The sequence below is a fragment of the Myotis brandtii genome, unplaced genomic scaffold, assembly GCF_000412655.1.
Source record: "Myotis brandtii unplaced genomic scaffold, ASM41265v1 scaffold165, whole genome shotgun sequence".
In the NCBI taxonomy this organism is placed as follows: Eukaryota; Metazoa; Chordata; class Mammalia; order Chiroptera; family Vespertilionidae; genus Myotis; species Myotis brandtii.
This window is the reverse complement of record NW_005356042.1, coordinates 13,380,660-13,397,946: the sequence shown is the minus strand read 5'-3', so window position 1 is coordinate 13,397,946 and position 17,287 is coordinate 13,380,660. Positions and strand designations below refer to the sequence as shown.

At 41.3% G+C, this 17,287-nt stretch overlaps 1 protein-coding gene across 2 annotated transcripts in view; it reads left to right on the top strand.

Moving 5' to 3' along the window:
* Window positions 1-1,925, top strand: part of NUDT7 (nudix (nucleoside diphosphate linked moiety X)-type motif 7) — a 10,324-nt gene extending 8,399 nt beyond the window's left edge. For both annotated transcript variants that reach the window (XM_005862601.2, XM_005862603.2), the window contains one exon: window positions 1,251-1,925. In XM_005862601.2, coding sequence (XP_005862663.1) covers window positions 1,251-1,619 — 369 coding nt within the window. In that variant the 3' untranslated portion in view covers window positions 1,620-1,925. The remainder of the gene's footprint in view (window positions 1-1,250) is intronic.
* The last annotated feature ends 15,362 nt before the right edge of the window (window positions 1,926-17,287 follow it).

Sequence of the window (17,287 nt, the reverse complement as noted above, 5' to 3'; positions counted from 1 at the left end):
AATTTTCCATAAATGGAAATATGCCACAATTAATATTATGTAATTTTTCTATTGATAAGATGACTTTCTCTATACTTATAGGGAAAGTTATCTATTGCATTTTTTTAAAGGGGCATATTATCCCATTACTAGAGGCCTGGTGCACAGATTCGTGCACCAGTGGGGTCCCTGGACCTGGCCTGTAGCTCTCTGACATCCCCTGAGGGGTCCCAGATTTTGCGAGGGCACAGGCCAGGATGAGGGACCCCACCGGTGTACGATAGGGTCTGGGGAGGGACCGCGGGAAGGCTCCAGGGCATGTCCAGCCTGTCACGCCAGTCCCCATTGGCTGGACCCCAGCAGCAAGCTAACCTACTGGTCAGAGTGTCTGCCCCCTGGTGGCCAGTGTGCATCATAGCGACTGGTCAAACAGTCCAATGGTCAGACACTTGGCCTATTAGGCTTTTATTATATATGATATGGCTATACTCCTAATTGATCTACCCTAAATGTCTATCAATTGGAGGGTGGTAACTGTAGAGTTTTGGGCTATTGCAAATAATGCTTCAGTCTTGTGCAGTAAGTCCTTACTTAACATTGTCAACAGATTCTGCAACTTTAAGTGAACAACGTAACAAAGCCAATTTTACCCTAGGCTAGTTGACATAAACCAAGTTCCCACAGCATCTCATCAATGTTATAATGGAACGAGATTATTAGAGGACCTGATGCACTTGTATCTTTTCTCACTGGTAGGAATTTACTTGCACAACTGCAATTGCTAAGTCAGAGGGACCACGAATTTATAATGCCAAATTGTCATTCCAAAATATTTACAGAGCTATCTCACAGAGGCTGCTAATGTAGGGCAGGGACTCCTCACATTTCATGGGTAACAAGGTTTACAACTGTAGCAAGTTCCTCCTGCCCTGCCCACCTTATGTACTGATTACTTCAGCCTTTCTTCTTTTTTTTCCCTTCTTTTTTTTAAAAAAATATATTTTTATTGATTTCAGAGAGGAAGGGAGAGATAGAAACATCAATGATGAGAAAGAATCATTAATGGGCTGCCTCCTGCATGCCCCCGCCCCACTGGGGATGGAGCCCGCAACCTGGGCAGGTGCTCCTGGTTCCTAGGTCGATGCTTAATCACTAAGCCATGCTGGCCAGGCCAGCCTGTTTTCTTAGTTTACATGGAAGCTGCATGACTTTCGCATTTGAAACAGTATCTCTTCACTTCTTAATTTGTGTATTTTGTTTTCTGCTTTTAGACAAATACATTTATAACACCAGTTGTAGGGTTCATAGACCACAACTTCCAGGCCCAGCCGAATCCTGATGAAGTGAAGAAAGTGTTCCTGGTGCCTCTGGACTATTTCCTGCACCCACACGCCTACCACCAGAATCACCTGACGCAATCCGGTCATCATTTTATTATTCATTGCTTTGAGTACACAAATCCTGAAGATGGTGTGACTTACTATATCAAAGGACTAACAGCAAAATTCGCTGTGTTCGTTGCCTTAATTATTTTGGGGGAAAAACCCACCTTTGAGGTTGAATTTAATCTCAACGATCTAACATCATCCTCGGAAGAAACCTTCCTGAAGCTTTATAAACCTGCACCAAGCAAGTTATGATTTATGAGACCAACATCCAAATAACTATCTAAGCAGCTTTGTGTGTGCTTATCCGCGGAACAACAATAATGCCAGCTGGTGGAATTTGACAGGTGCGAATATTTTCCAGGCAATATGAAGATAAAAACCTTGCCTTATTTCCAGTTGCCCTCTGTTATCTGAAAGAGCAAAAGTTTTTCAAAAGTGGAAAATGTGTTTATGATATTGCATAACTTCACCCACAGTATATTAGCCCCATTTTTCTTACATGTGTAAGAAAATGTATCTGGCACACAGTAGACACTTAATAAATATTTATTAAATATATAACCATGTAACATTTCTCTTATGTATAAGAGGTAATATTTCTGTTACATATGACAGCAATTTCTGGCTGGCCATCAAAATCTATTGTCCCTTTATTCCATGACAGTAGAGTTGAAGCTGAGACCAAAGCTCCCAGGTAGAAATAGCATTACCCAGAATCCCTTGCAGGTAAATGTGGCTCTAGAACTTAGTTTAGGCCAATGGGATGTGAATGAAAGTTGACTTTGCAGGTCATCTTCAATTTAAGAGATAAGCCAACCTCCCTGGACTCTTTTCCCCTTTCCATGAGCTGCAACATGAGTTTATCTGCACCCCAGCTTTGACCATATAGTTGAAGACAATTCCTAGGGGAATGGCAGAACCAAAAGATCATAAGAGCTTGGATCTCTGAATGACTCTGTGGAGCAAAGCAACCTGCCACCCTGGACTATTCACGTGGGAGTTGGGACTATTATATGGGAGAAGGATAAATCCTGTTACCTTTCTGCCACGATAATTTATAGTTACTTTGAGCAGAGCTATAACCCTAAATATTATAACACTTGAAAATGGCCAGGTAGATAGTCACCCAAACTTGAGGTGTTTGCCAGCAGTTAGAATTCGGGATGAGCTGTGACATGTAACGTGGGCTCTGTGACAGGCACGGGACACCCTTGGATGTTGGTGGGGTTCAGCAGGTATCATCCAGAGCAGCTGTAATGAAGGGCTATGCCTACCAATCGGGGGAAATGATGTTGTCTACCTCAAGATGCTAAGAGCAGGAAAACACTGATATGCCCCACGTCAAAAGTCACAAAGACAAACGTTCTGAATTGCATGCTTTGAGATCTACCACTTTTTACATGGGCATCCCCATATATCATGCCTGACATTTAACAGGAATTTCTTAGCTTATGGTATTAACCATCCTGCACGAGGTCAGGGAAGCAGGTGAGTAGAGCAGCATAACCTGGATTGTCCGCTGGCAATTGCCCATCTTACTGACGTACTACATTTTTAGAAAGCCAAACCATTTTTAATAAGACTGTGATCGCTGAAAACAATCATGTTATAATAATGCTGTAGAAGCCCTGTCCTTTGTTCTTGAGCATCTAGGGGAACGCACCTTCGCAGTGCCTCTTGGAAACATCACCACCCTCCGGGAGCGCATAATCTTTTCCGTGTCCTGTAAGCCAATCCCCACCTGGCTTTCTCCCACAATCTAATCTTCCTTCCCTCCTTAATGCCAAACGCATCAAAGACACTGTAAACGAAGAAATTTGTAAGGGTCTCTTATTGAGAAGCATTTTTCTCAGTCTGTTGAGATGTTGCTTTTAGGCGTATCCTCTGTTTGGACCAAATAAACTCAAAAAAAAACACAAAAAAAAAAAAAAAAAAAAATAATGCTGTAAACCCATCAATCAGCCATGCCACTGCCCATGCTGCTGAGTTTTTATTTTCTGAGAGTTGGCAGAGGAAAATATCCGCGCTGCTGTTTTATACCCGTAAGTGTTGAAACAGCACAAAGCTGGCTCCAACCATGAAAGCAGATGTTGGGTAAGGTTCCCATTAACAGTCTGTAACGAGGCCTGCATGCACAGGCCTAAATTGTCTCTGAACAATTACAGAGCCATTTGCAAATGTGTGCTTACAATCTGACAGCAGTGTAATTGCCGGGCAGAATGTTGACCTCTCGGGCGGTGAGGAAAGCCGCCTTGCTGAACTGTTGTGAACTCCACAGACCTGCCTGGTTTCTAAGAGGAGTTGGCCTAGCCGAAGTCTACAATCTGGATGACACTCATGGCCACTCAATTTAAGGAGCTAAATATTTAGAGATGGAGGTATTGTTTCCTCCTCCTTTTTTAGTGGTGTATTTTATGACATCTGTGTCCAAGGTTCTAGTTAAACATCCTTTGGTTAAAAGGAGCAGAAGTCTAGAAAATCTGGCTCAAATAAAAGAAAGTTATTGGTAGAGTGCTGATTCCAGGGAATCTACACAAATCACGGAACAAGTTGGGCTCTAGAAGCATAGCACTGGGCAGTGACCTCAACAGCAAAAGGCTGTGAACCTTCTTCACATTTGCCTCCGGTTACATTGTGACACTAACCATCTGTTTGGGTTGATTGATGTGGACATAGAAAATCAACAGAAGCTCATTGATTCAGTCCTCAGTTCCTTGGCGAAAGCTTCATTGGGCCTAGCTTGGGTCACCTATGCACACATCTCCCTGACTCACCTGAGTTATCAGGCTGGAGGGTTGGAGAATTTCTGAAGTCAGTTAGGTAGACAACCCAAAACATCTATTCTCTCCAGTCCCTAAAATCTGTAAATTCTGAGGATTCTGCCATCCAGAAAGCTCAACTCTCTCCTTTGCATCCCCGCAGCCTTGGCAAGCAGGTGGTTAAGACCCCTGCGTCTGCAGTCAGAAGGCTTGGATTAGAATCCCAGCTCCAGCATCAACCTACTCATGGACCTTAAGCAAGTTACTCTTCCTCCACAGGCCTCACCTCAGTTTCCTCTTCTGTAATGTGGGAGAAATACACTTTTTGTTTAGGGATGTGAAGGGGGTTAAAGGAGCTAATATATGTGACCCCTTTAAGCACGCCCAAATGCTCAGAACTGCCTGGGAAATATAAGGGCTGAATTACATATTAGCTAGTAGCTATGACATTATTATAACTGTGGCATTTGTTATAACAATACTAATAATCACTGTCATTTCTCTAGTTCAGAGCATCATCATGTTCCTATACACAGGTTCCTGATGTCTCCTGGTTCACAGTAATATTTCTCACAGCACATCTAGGCCAAAGAAACACCTAATTTTTTTGTTAATGTTATTATATCCAAACAATTTATTGAGTGTTTATGTCCTACTAACGTGGTAGTCCTTTGAAAATATATTGCATGTACATTGAAAGAAAAAACACTTACTTCAATCTTAAATAACTGCAATTTCCCATTAGTTGGGTACCCCAGTTGGGCCCACAAGTAATGGAAGATTCAGATACAGCCATGTGATAGGGATAAACACACAATCAAAGAGAGGCGGGACACCTGCCCAGATTTGGGACTCAGGGAAGACATCCGAGAGGAGATGGTGGTTAAGCTGAGCCTTGATGGATAAGGAGATGCTATCTCAGTTAAGTAGGATGGTGGTAGTGATGATGGGGACTATTACACACCTGCTTCTTTGCTTTCATTATTTCATTTAACCTTTACAACAAATCTCAACAAATAGTGAGTACTATTATTATTCCCATTTTTAGATGGAAAAATTTGAGGATCAGAGAAGTTAAATATTTTCCCAACCTTCAAAGCCACATGTATGCATTTCAAAGTCCATACTCTTTGTATTCTATCGACTTATTCCAAAATAAGGCTTATTTCATAGGCACAGAGGCAAGACTAGAAGGTTAAGTGTATGTTTCCCTTGAATCACCATGGGTGCAAGGAAAAACAATTCACACCCTCATCATGTCCTCCAGCTTATTCAGCTGGTGTTGCACACAGTGAAATGAGTCATTAGTTAGGATGATTTTAATTAAAAGGAACATACCAATTAATAATTTAAAGTGCTGGCATACTTGTTAATTTAACAACTTTGTGCATAATGCCAACTTTCCAGTTAAAGAACTGAGATGGGAAAATATTCCTCCATTCCTTAGACAAGATGATTAAATATAGTTCAAGTCTTTTTCTTGTTTCCAGTTGGTTTCTTATATGAGAATAGCACAAGGTTTTGATAAAATCACTGGAATGCTCATCCCAGGTCCAGTTGTCTTACTTGAAGTCCTTAATGGGCTCTGTGTGCACCTTCCATTCAGAATTGTTGACTGCCCTCCCATCACCCCTCAGCCTCCTCCCTGTGCTTTCCACTATTGAACACTACTCAGATTTTAAGAGTCAGTCCCTCTATGCTCACTTCTCCAATCATCCCTACTTTATAGCATGGACACCACTCCATTGCACCCCTCTGCATATCTGTTTAATATATGTACAATTTTGTGTTTATTCCAGCCACGACCCTGGAAGGGACAGATCCACATACCATGAGACCCCTCAGTCTGACTTCCCCTGATCTGTGGTGAATGGGCCAGGGATCAGTGGTCAACCCATTAAACTAGATGCCAGTAATCTATAACTTGTGTGGTCCACTTAAATAATTGAGCTAAGCCTATTAGATTTTCCAAAAAATTTGAACTATGCCAGAAGATAATATGTGTTTGGGAACTATGTTGGCCATGCGCATGCTGATAAGGAAGCCCAAGAAGTCAGAGTTTCAAGGTCAGTTGGCCAATAATTGGTGGAAGTGTGTCTTTGATCTAGGCACTAGGTATGTTAGAGATTCCACCAGATACAACTGGAAGAAGAAGAAATATTTCCTGAAGCAACTTAAGGTCTCATATTCAAGTCCATAAATTTTTATTTTATTGGTGTAGCCTTGGTCTAGTACTCCCTTGACTATAACTTTCCTCATTTTTCATTTTATATTTTCAAGACTTTATTCCTTACTTCATCATGATTGTCAATAGCACTTCAGTTTACTTTCTTTCTCTTTCACTTATTTCCCATGGGAATCTTGAAGTTTCCCTTCTGCTTATTTTGTTCTGCCTTCTTAATTCATTTGTGTCTCTATTAATTTGTGAACATATTCTGCTCTGGGATCATTTCATCTCCTTCTACCAGCCTGGAGTTTTTCTTCTAAATCCCCTACATCCCAAGGAGCTCATAAAGCAATCTGAGACATTACCTACAGGTATTTTTTTTCTGACTATAATCTGTATGGCCTAACATCAGATCAAATAATAAACTGACGATAGTTTTGCTAGAACTCCTAACCTGTTATAAACACATGTCAATGTATTAGCCCCCTGTAGTTAATTGAATAGTAGCCCCCAAAAGATATGTCCAATTCCAAACCCTAGTACCTGTGAATGTGACTTTATTTGGAAGTAGGGTCTTCATAGATGTAATTATGTATCTTAAGGTGATATCATCCTGAATTTACTGTGGGCCATAAATCCAATGACTGGTGTTCTTATACAAGAAAGGAGAAGGCGATTTGAGAAACACAGACACAGAGACACAGGGAAGAAGGCCATGTGAAAAGAGAGGAAAAGATTGGAATGATGCTGCCACAAGCCAAGGAACACCAGGAGCCACCAGAGCTGGAAGAGGCAAGAAAGGCTCTTTCTCTAGAGCAGCGGTTCTCAACCTGTGGGTCGCGACCATCGGAAAACACATATAGCATATCAGATATTTACATTATGATTCATAACAGTAGCAAAATTACAGTTATGAAGTAGCAATGAAAATAATTTTATGGTTTGGGGTCACCACAACATGAGGGACTGTATTAAAGGGTCGTGGCATTAGGAAGGTTGAGAACCACTGCTAGAGGCTTCAGGGGAAGTGTGGCCCTGGCAACACATTGATTTTGGACTTTCGTTGGAGAATAAATTTCTGTAGTTTCTTTTTAAAAATATTTTTATTGATTTCTGAGAGGAAGGAGAGGGAGAGAGCTAGAAACATCAATGGTGAGAGAGAATCATTGATTGGCTGCCTCCTGCATACCCCTCCCCCTCCCCCTGCAACAACCCGGGACCAAGCTTGCAACCCAGGCATGTGCCCTTGACCGGAATCGGGCCTGGGACCCTTCAGTCCGCACGTTGATGCTCTATCCACTGAGCAAAACCAGCTAGGGCTCATGTCTCAATTTTACCCTACCACTCATTGCAGTGCTTGGCAAAAAGTAGATGCTCAACAGATAGTTATTAAATGAAAGAATAAAACTAAATAAGAAGGCAGCTATTTTTCATCATATAGCCAATTCACTGGGCTGAGAAGAAATTCAGTCTCTTCCCAATAGCCTACCTGACAAATGTCAACCTAAGATGACCAACCTTGTTGTTAGTCATCTCCCACTTACTGCATAAGGTGTATAAAGTGCCCTACCAAGAGTGGAAATGAATGAGCAGCTCTTATCTTTAACCAATTTTGCCTTGTAACTTATTTCCATACCTAGCTGTCTTTTTTTAAAAATATATTTTATTGATTTTTCACAGAGAGGAAGGGAGAGGGATAGAGAGTTAGAAACATCAATGAGAGAGAAACATTGATCAGCTGCCTCTTGCACACTCCCTACTGGGTATGTGCCCACAACCGAGGCATATGCCCTTGACCGGAATCAAACCTGGGACCCTTGCGTCCGCAGGCCGATGCTTTATCCCCTGAGCCAAACCGGTTAGGGCTTATACCTAGCTGTCTTGATGAGCTACTAGAGATAAGAATTAGACCCTCTTCACTTTTCTGTGTTTGAGGCCCATGACCCTTCACATCTAGAATAACTTGATTTAAATCCCCATTGTAATTCCAGGGGGATTTGCATCTCTTCTAATCACCTCTGGTTGAATTTCTGGCTTCAATGAATTTTAGTTCTGCATTCTGTATTTTGAGGTCTTCCCCAACCCCTTAACCCAAGTGCCAACCAACCCAAATCCAGGACAGAACCTGCTTCTGATTTTTCCCAAGACTGCCTTTCATATAAATCTCTGAGTGACTTTAGTTGGAGACATAGGGGTGTCAGCCAGGTGAACTTACTTTGACACATGAGAGAGCAAAACAAAATTTAAATATTGTGCTTTCTTATTTTTACAAGGTTCTGTCCATTTCTGCCAAATCTGGTTCCAGGCTGATGCTGTATTCCTCAGTACTCTTGCCCTTGTCTTTCTCTTCACTCTTTGCTTGCACTACCAAAGTGGCACTCATTTATTTGCAGAAGGGTTATCTCTACCTGTTTGACTCCTTACCTCTCATGCCCACTAGGACTCACCTTCCACATCCAATAAGCCTAGCAGTGACATTTTCTAAATAAGAAGAATTTATCTACACATGGTACATTGATTCCAATCATACTTTTCCTTACTCCACTGGGTTTTTGTTGTTGTTGTTGTTTGTTTGTTTTAATGAAATGACAGGGTTAAGTGAGGACAGCCTTGTAGCAAAACCCATGGGTGCTAGATTGAAAAAAACAACAAAAACCCTACATTTATGAAAAACACATTTTATATGTAAATTTATTGATCTTAAAGAAGATAGATGAGCCTGAGAAATGATGATGGGAATGAATGATAAGATCAGAAGTTGAACTTGACATAAGAAGCTGTATTTGAGGAGTGGGCAGGGGAAGATAGGGATGGGCAGTAAGGATCAGACTGGAGAGCAAAGCATGTAGGTGAAACAGGGTAGGAAGTGAAGAATTTATATTAAAGGAGTGGTTAGGACAACTTTTAGAAGAGGGGTGGTGAGAGGAACAACTTTGAAACAAATAAAGATAACATTGGGTCACCAGCCAGTGGAAGTGGGCATTGGCCCTGGTGTTGCACCTATTAATATATAGGTGACCTTGAACACATAAACCAATCTTTATGAACCTCAGGTTCCTTATGTGTAAAGCAGATTTGAACTAGTTGGTTTCTACTTCTGAAATTTCTACTCTGGACTTTCTCCAGCCATATTTGAACATATACAAGTATTTAAGCAGTTTTGCTTAATGTTTTACAAAAGAAAAATCAGAGGAAAAGAAAAGAATTGCCTATTTGTCTACTGTTTGAAGCATGTGGAGAGTTCATTTTGTGAAAATGCGATTTTGGGGAGATTAATTAAAAATTCTGACATTCAAAGCAGGGATTTGGGGCAGGAATGTACAAGTACAGAACTCTGGGTAGAATTAGACAGGCGTTTAAACATTGAACCTTATTAGGTATATAGTTAGGCATTAAGAAGGGGACATTTGGAGCCAATATTCCAAACCCGAGTGCTTGGTTGGCTTTGTGTGTTTTGTTTGAATTATTGCCTGTTTAATAGGATTTAGCTACAGTGCCTCTGCTTAACAATCCGTTTCCTTGGCAATGCAATCCTCAGAGGGGCAAAGGCCATATGGAAAACATGGGTCATTTGTAATTTAGTAAGTGAGACGAAAGGAACAGAATTTAATTCAATGTACATCTTTGTATCCCCTCCATACACACACAGTAAGGAAAGTAGTGACCAACACATGGTAGGCATTTAATAAATGAAAAGTGCTATAATTATAAAAAATACACAATATGTTTTGTATTATAATAGATGCCCAAACAGTCTTTTTCAAAAAATTATTAGACAAAATAACTATTCTTCTCAGTAGTTTAATTGGCATCATCCTTAATTCTGCTTACTTTTCCCCGCTGCATTCACCTGAAGTCCATAAACAAGTCTTATTCAGTTAGCATCCAATTCAGACAGACCCCAAATTCACCCATTTTTTCCCATTTCCCCTGTGACACCTGGTTTCAGCCACCATCGCCTCCCAATGAGATCTACAATAGCTTCCCAATTGCTCTCCCCCTCATTCCTACTCTTGCCTGTTGTACTCCATCCTTCAGTCAACACCTAGAATGATCTTTTGAAAACATGGGTAACATCCTATCACTTCTTGGCTTCAAACACTCTAGTACCTTTCAATTGTGCCTATAATAAAGTTCATCTTTCTTTCCTGGCTGGCTGACGAAATTAGCACATTCTGGACCCTGCCTACCCCTGACCCCTCTCACTTTGGGTCACTTCTCTGGCTTCATTAGTGAACAGAAATGCATATGATCTTCCTTCTCTTCTCAAAACATTCCAAGATCATCTCTAGGATAGAGCTTCACAGGCTTGAGATAGGACTTTAAAATATATATATTATTGATTTTTTTTACAGAGAGGAAGGGAGAGAGATAAAGAGTTAGAAACATCGATGAGAGAGAAACATCGATCAGCTGCGTCCTGCACACCCCCTACTGGGTATGTGCCTGCAACCAAGGTACATGCCCTTGACCGGAATCAAACCTGGGACCCTTCAGTCCGCAGGCTGACACTCTATCCACCAAGCCAAACCAGCTAGGGCTGTAGTTTTATTATAAATTCTCAGTATATGTCTCTTTTCCAGGAGAGTCCTACCACAGGTCACTCTCTGTTATGCACCCATATTTTCATTTTCTGCACACCACTTCTATATATATATTTTATATTTTATCTACTTGTTTATTTGTTTTTTTCCCCCTTTCCCAATTCAGAACATAAGCTCTGGGAATGTGGGATCCTTTATTATACTTTATTTTCTGCCAGGAATGTAATAAATAGGTCTTGAATAGATAAATGAATTAATTTTGTTGAAAATGAAATGGTCAAGTCATTTTGCCACAGAGAAGTAGGTCAACACAATAATGAAATCATATCAATGATGAGGTAAAATAAAATATTCCTAAACACTTCAATATTTTTTTAATATTGACAATTTCTTTCACTAAAAGATAATTTTGTAATCATGTGTGCATTTTAATTATGTTTTATAAGTATTAATGTTTTTCTTTTTTTAATGTCTAATTTAATCCAGCTCTATATGTGCATACATTAGGAAAAAATGGGGACACCCTAAACACCCAACAACTTGTGAACCATTTATTTTGATTTTTAAAAATTCTTTATTGTTGAAAGTCTTACATATATCTCCTTTATTGTGAACCATTTCAATAAATTATAGTAAGTGATAGAAAAGTATGTACTTTTGTCCAATAATTTTATTCATACCTCTCCATTTAGAAGAATAGTCACAAAAGTATTTAAAATTCTCTTCTTGGGAGGGAGGTTGGGATTATGACTATTCTTTAAATCAACAACCTTGAATGGCTATAATATAAGCAAAGTTTGAGTAGAATGAGAGTTTTTTTCCCCAGATAAAACAAAAACAAACTAATCCCTAGGTTTAAAAAAGATAAAAAATAAAAATTTAAATTCTGAAACCAGCACTTTCAGCTGCAGGATTCAGCTGGGGTGAGGAGATAAAGGCAATCCTTAGTGCATCTTTGGCAGGCATTGGCTAAGCTGATGGCTAAGCGTGCCTGCAGCACCATGATAGAATATTGATGACTTTGAGACCTTCTTCCCTTTCATTCTCTCTCCTGCTCCATGGCTTGCATGCCCTACAATAGCATCCTTCTAACCGCCCTCCCCCCGCCTCCCCTGCAGTCTATTATATTCAAGTACCTGCCTGACACATTGGTCACGTGTAAAACACTCAGAGAAATTTGAGAAAGTTTTTAAATATAAGGAAGGTCTGTAAGGCTGTGACCGCTCCCTGTCTTGGGCATTAATTCTCATCAACTAATTCACATGGGGGCTGAGCCATGTCCTGGGAAAGTAAATTAAAACTTGCCAACAATGGGGTCCAGCAATGTGCTGGCATGTCAGAGCTTGGTGGGGGACCCCACTGCAAGCAAGCTGCCAGGAGAGCCAGAGGGCCCCTAGGAGAAAATCGGCCTGGAAGGGAGGAAGTCTGGACTAGCAGACTGAGACTGGACAAAAGCACCAGAGAGTTCTTTGGGATTTCTGAAAAGGGGAATCATGGGACAAGATGAACAGTGCTGCCTGGCTTCCTGCTGCCCCTTCCGCAGCGCCCAGTGTGTGCAGCCTCAGAGGAGAAACATGCGCCCCCAGAGAGCTGAGCGAGCGAACCCCTGCAGGGCTCTGGGTGCTTGCCCCTCACTTGTCTTAAACAACATTGATGTATATCTATCCCAAGACCATCCCCTAAGACTAGTTCACCAAGATGGGGGCGGGGGAATACCTTGTAATCGTGCAAAATGTCAAGGTCACTCGACAGTCACAAGCATCCTGAACTGAAGACATGGGTGTAAGTTATGGCCAGCTATGGGTAATTATTTGAAAAAAAAATATTGTAACTAAAAAAGAGTCTGAGACTTCACATGCAGAAGACACTTGCTTCTCATTCCACAGATTTTTAATATGAGACTAAGAGTAGATCCTTTTGTGGGACACGTAGATTTTGAAAACCTTCTCATTCCTCTTTCCACATGGATGAGGCAACTCTTTCCCTGTGGCCTCCTCTTCCACCAACTCTTACTGGAAATAGGTGGGTCTAAAAGGACCCACATAACAAATGGAGTGAACAAGTAAGTGTATTTACAGAGCGTTTTCACACTGCTTAGTTGTCCTGGTAATGCTATGTGCGAGACTGGAACAGTCGCACAGTGTGAGTAAGGTGGTTTGGTGACGTTCAAGGCTTGCCTCAAAACACAGGGCTACTGCCTGGCTGTCATGGCTCATGATTGAGCGTTGACCTATGAACTAGGAGGTCACGGTTCCGACACATGCCTGGGTTGCAGGCTTGATCCCCAGTGGGGAGTGTGCAGGAGGCAGTCAATCAATGATTCTCTGTCATCATTTTTTTTTTTTTCCAAGTTTTCTTTTTCTTTATTTTTTTTTTTAATTAAATTTTTATTGTTCTGATTATTACATTTGTTCCTCTTTTTTTCCCCCATAACTCCCCTCCTTCCAGTTTTTTTTTTTAATTAAATCTTTTTTGTTCAGGTTACATTTGTTCCTCTTTTTTTCCCCCATAACTCCCCTCCTTCCAGCTCCCACCCCACCCTCCGCCCTCACTCCCCACCCACTGTCCTCATCCATAGGTGCACGATTTTTGTCCAGTCTCTTCCCGCATCTCCCACACCCCTTTTCCCCCCAAGAATAGTTAGTCCGTTCCCTTTCTATGTCCCTGATTCTATTATAATCACCAGTTCATTCTGTACATCAGGTTATTTATTCACTTGATTCTTAGATTCACTTGTTGATAGATGCATATTTGTTGTTCATAATTTGTATCTTTACCTTTTTCTTCTTCTTCCTCTTCTTAAAGGATACCTTTCAGCATTTCATATAATACTGGTTTGGTGGTGATGAACTCCTTTAGCTTTTCCTTATCTGTGAAGCTCTTTATCTGACCTTCAATTCTGAATGATAGCTTTGCTGGATAAAGTAATCTTGGTTGTAGGTTCTTGCTATTCATCACTTTGAATATTTCTTGCCACTCCCTTCTGGCCTGCAAAGTTTCTGTTGAGAAATCAGCTGACAGTCGTATGGGTATTCCCTTGTAGGTAACTGAGTTTCTTTCTCTTGCTGCTTTTAAGATTCTCTCTTTGTCTTTTGCTCTTGGCATTTTAATTATGATGTGTCTTGGTGTGGTCCTCTTTGGATTCCTTTTGTTTGGGGTTCTCTGCGCTTCCTGGACTTGTAAGTCTATTTCTTTCACCAGGTGGGGGAAGTTTTCTGTCATTATTTCTTCAAATAGGTTTTCAATATCTTGCTCTCTCTCATCTTCTGGTACCCCTATAATTCTGATGTTGGTACGTTTGAAGCTGTCCCAGAGGCTCCTTACACTATCTTCGTATTTTTGGGTTCTTTTTTCATTTTGCTTTTCCGGTTGGGTGTTTCTCGCTTCTTCGCATTTCGAATCTTTGACTTGATTCTTGCGCTCCTCTGGTCTGCTGTTGGGAGTCTGTATAATATTCTTTATTTCAGTCAGTGTATGCTTACTTTCTAGATGGTCCTTTATCACACCATCGAGGGTCTCATTAGATTTCCTGTACATCTCATCAAGTTTATCGACAGACTCTAGAAGCCTCTTGAGAGACCTCAAAAGTGTGGTTCTGAACTCAATATCCTCCCTTGATAGTTTTGTCCTGTTTCTTTGTCTCCGCATTTTTTACGCTTTCTTGGTACACCCCCTAGTGGTCTTTGTGCGCAGTCTTGTTGTAGTTAAGCCTTGATTGTTGTAGTTAATACTAGAGGGATTTGACCTCCAGGCCTGGTGGCTGTGTTAATCAGCTGTGTCTGCAGTGGAAGAACTTGTGTCCTCTAGGGAGGTGCTAATCTAGCCTTTGCCTGAGGCCCGGCAAATGATGGCTCTGTGCAGGGCTTGGGCGGGGCGGGTCCCACGGGATCAACAGGGCGGAGGAGGGAGCAGTTATGGCTGCTCTCAGTCCGTCCCCAGGGGCTCTGCCTCTCTGTCCCAGCAACGGCTGCAAACCTCGGAGGGACCGTAGCCAGACAGTCCTGCTTCTCCCGTTTGAGTCTGGGTCCCTAGAGACTCGCTGGAGCTCAGAGTCTGAGGCTCCCTCCGGATTGAAACAGACAACCGCACCCTCAGCCACCAGCCCGCGCTGCGCGCACTCCGCACCTTAGTATTTTACTTCAGCACTGTGCCTCCTCTGATTCTCGGTTCCTCCTAGTTGTAGAACTTCCACTCAGCCAGCCTTCCTGTGGTTCTGGATGATGTCCGTTCCGTCTTTTAGTTGTATTTTTGAAGTGGTTGTTCGAGGCAGCAAACTCCCGCGTTAACCTATGCCGCCATCTTGGTTTTCCTCCTCCTCTGTCATCATTGATGTTTCTATCTCTCTCTCCCTCTCCCTTCCTTTCTGAAATCAATCAATATATATATATTTAAAAGAACACAGGGATACTTAAGCGAGGATAACTATAGCAGAACATATTCTCCAGTTCCACCCACGTCAAATTTCCCATGAAAGAGGAGAGAGATCAGGTACATTATGGTAAGACTCTACAGTAGCATGTTTTCAACCTGCCCGGCATGTTTTCCTAGCTCCCTTGGCCATCTGTCATGAATGAACTTCCTGTCTACAAGTGTCTATACCATTATTTCTTGCTTAAGCTAGTCTTAATTGGGCTTCTGTCCCTTGCAACCAAGGGACCCTAACTTCAAATGCATTAACTACCAACATCTTTTACTTTTCCCAATCACTCCTGTTGAGGTTCCTGTCATAGATCCCAGTGCTATTTTTCCTGCCGAGGCACCAGAATTATAGACATTTTTAAGAACATTATGAAAATAGGGGAAATGCAATACTACGCAATATTAAGTTCAGAAGACTCTTACGAGTAATGTTAAGAAAAAACACTAAGCAGATGACAAAGTGGGAATAGACTGCCGAGCATTCTATCCTTTCCTGTCTCCACTGCAGGCAATCTGATAAAATTCATTAATTTTGCCTCCCAGCTAAGAACACATCAGGAGATAAGCTTGATGAACTTTTTCATTAAGGCCATCCATGTTTGTAGGGCAGGCAGTACTTAAATTAACACTCATGCTCTGCTAGTTGGGAGGAAATAAAGTTGTGTTTCTAGGACCAAGCTCATTAAATAAATTCTCTTGGCTACAAGAACTCAGACCCCAGGGACAGCTAAAAATAAACAAATTAAATTATCGTGATCGACTCACATTTTGCAGTTCATTTTTCTATACTATAAAATTTCCCTCTCCAGCTCTGCAGTTGAAACTTGGGTATGTTAATGAGAAATGAACTATGCTGTCTATTATTTATTTCTCAATTTATCCTCAGTTACTCTAAGGTTTGATCAATAAAAATTAAATCATTAAGGGGCCAACATATTAAAAAAGCAATACCAAAACGCTTGGGTTATAGAATTCTGTTGTCAGGTTTAAAGCCCAAAGGAAAGAACCTACCCCCTCCCGCGGCGTTCCATTTACATATTGCCGGGGCTGCCCTGGCTCTACTTGGATTGAGTTCAGTATTGCCTCAGAGACTATCACAGGACTTGCAAAATATTGACTCTTGACCCTTTAGTAGGAAAAGTTTGCTGAACCCTGACCTACATGCTTTTCCAGCATTTTCCTATTTAACCCTCTCAAAGACTATCAGGTTGGTTGATGCTACAGTATTTCCATTTCCACTTTACAAAAAAAGATATGGAGAACCAGAGAGGATCAAGTAACTTCACCGAGTGAAGCTGGGCTCAATCCACTTCTAATGGTAAAAATTTATTATTCTTTCTTTTGTTTTTTAAATCTTCTCCCAAGGATATGTATGTATGTATTTATGAGAGAGAGAGAGAGAGAGAGAGAGAGAGAGAGAGAGAGACATCAGTTCGTTGCCTCTGACCGGGATCAAACCTGAAACCTGGGTATGCGCCCTGAATGGAATCAAACCCACAACCTTTTGGTGCATTGGACAATGCTCCAACCAACTGAGCCACCTGGCCAGAGCAAAATTCATTATTATTAATGAATCCCTAATGCTGCCTCCCTAATTCTTATAATACGGTTGTCCTTCTTCACTTCCAGCACTCTTTAAAATCTGTTGCCCAGGCTAGAAAAGTAGCCTCTAAAAGGTAAATTGAGGGGGTGGGTGCAGGAGGAGTTAGAGAGAAGGACCTTTGGATCATGCATTCTATAAATATCGGCCAGCAGTCAAAGTGTTACCACAAAATTAAAAATTCTCTGCCCAAACTTACTCTCTCCTTTCTCCTCCTCACCTCTGATTTTCTTGAAAATTTTAAGAAAAAAATTAATGATTTTCCTATAGGTCCTATGCCACAGAGCAACATAACACACGCACAGAACAACTTGCTAATACGGGACTTGGCTGACCATTCAGAACTTGCAGGAACTCAGTGCCAAGCGCATATCTTAGGTCCTCCTGTCCCACCCAGGACCATAAAACCAACAACGCACAAAGACCAACAA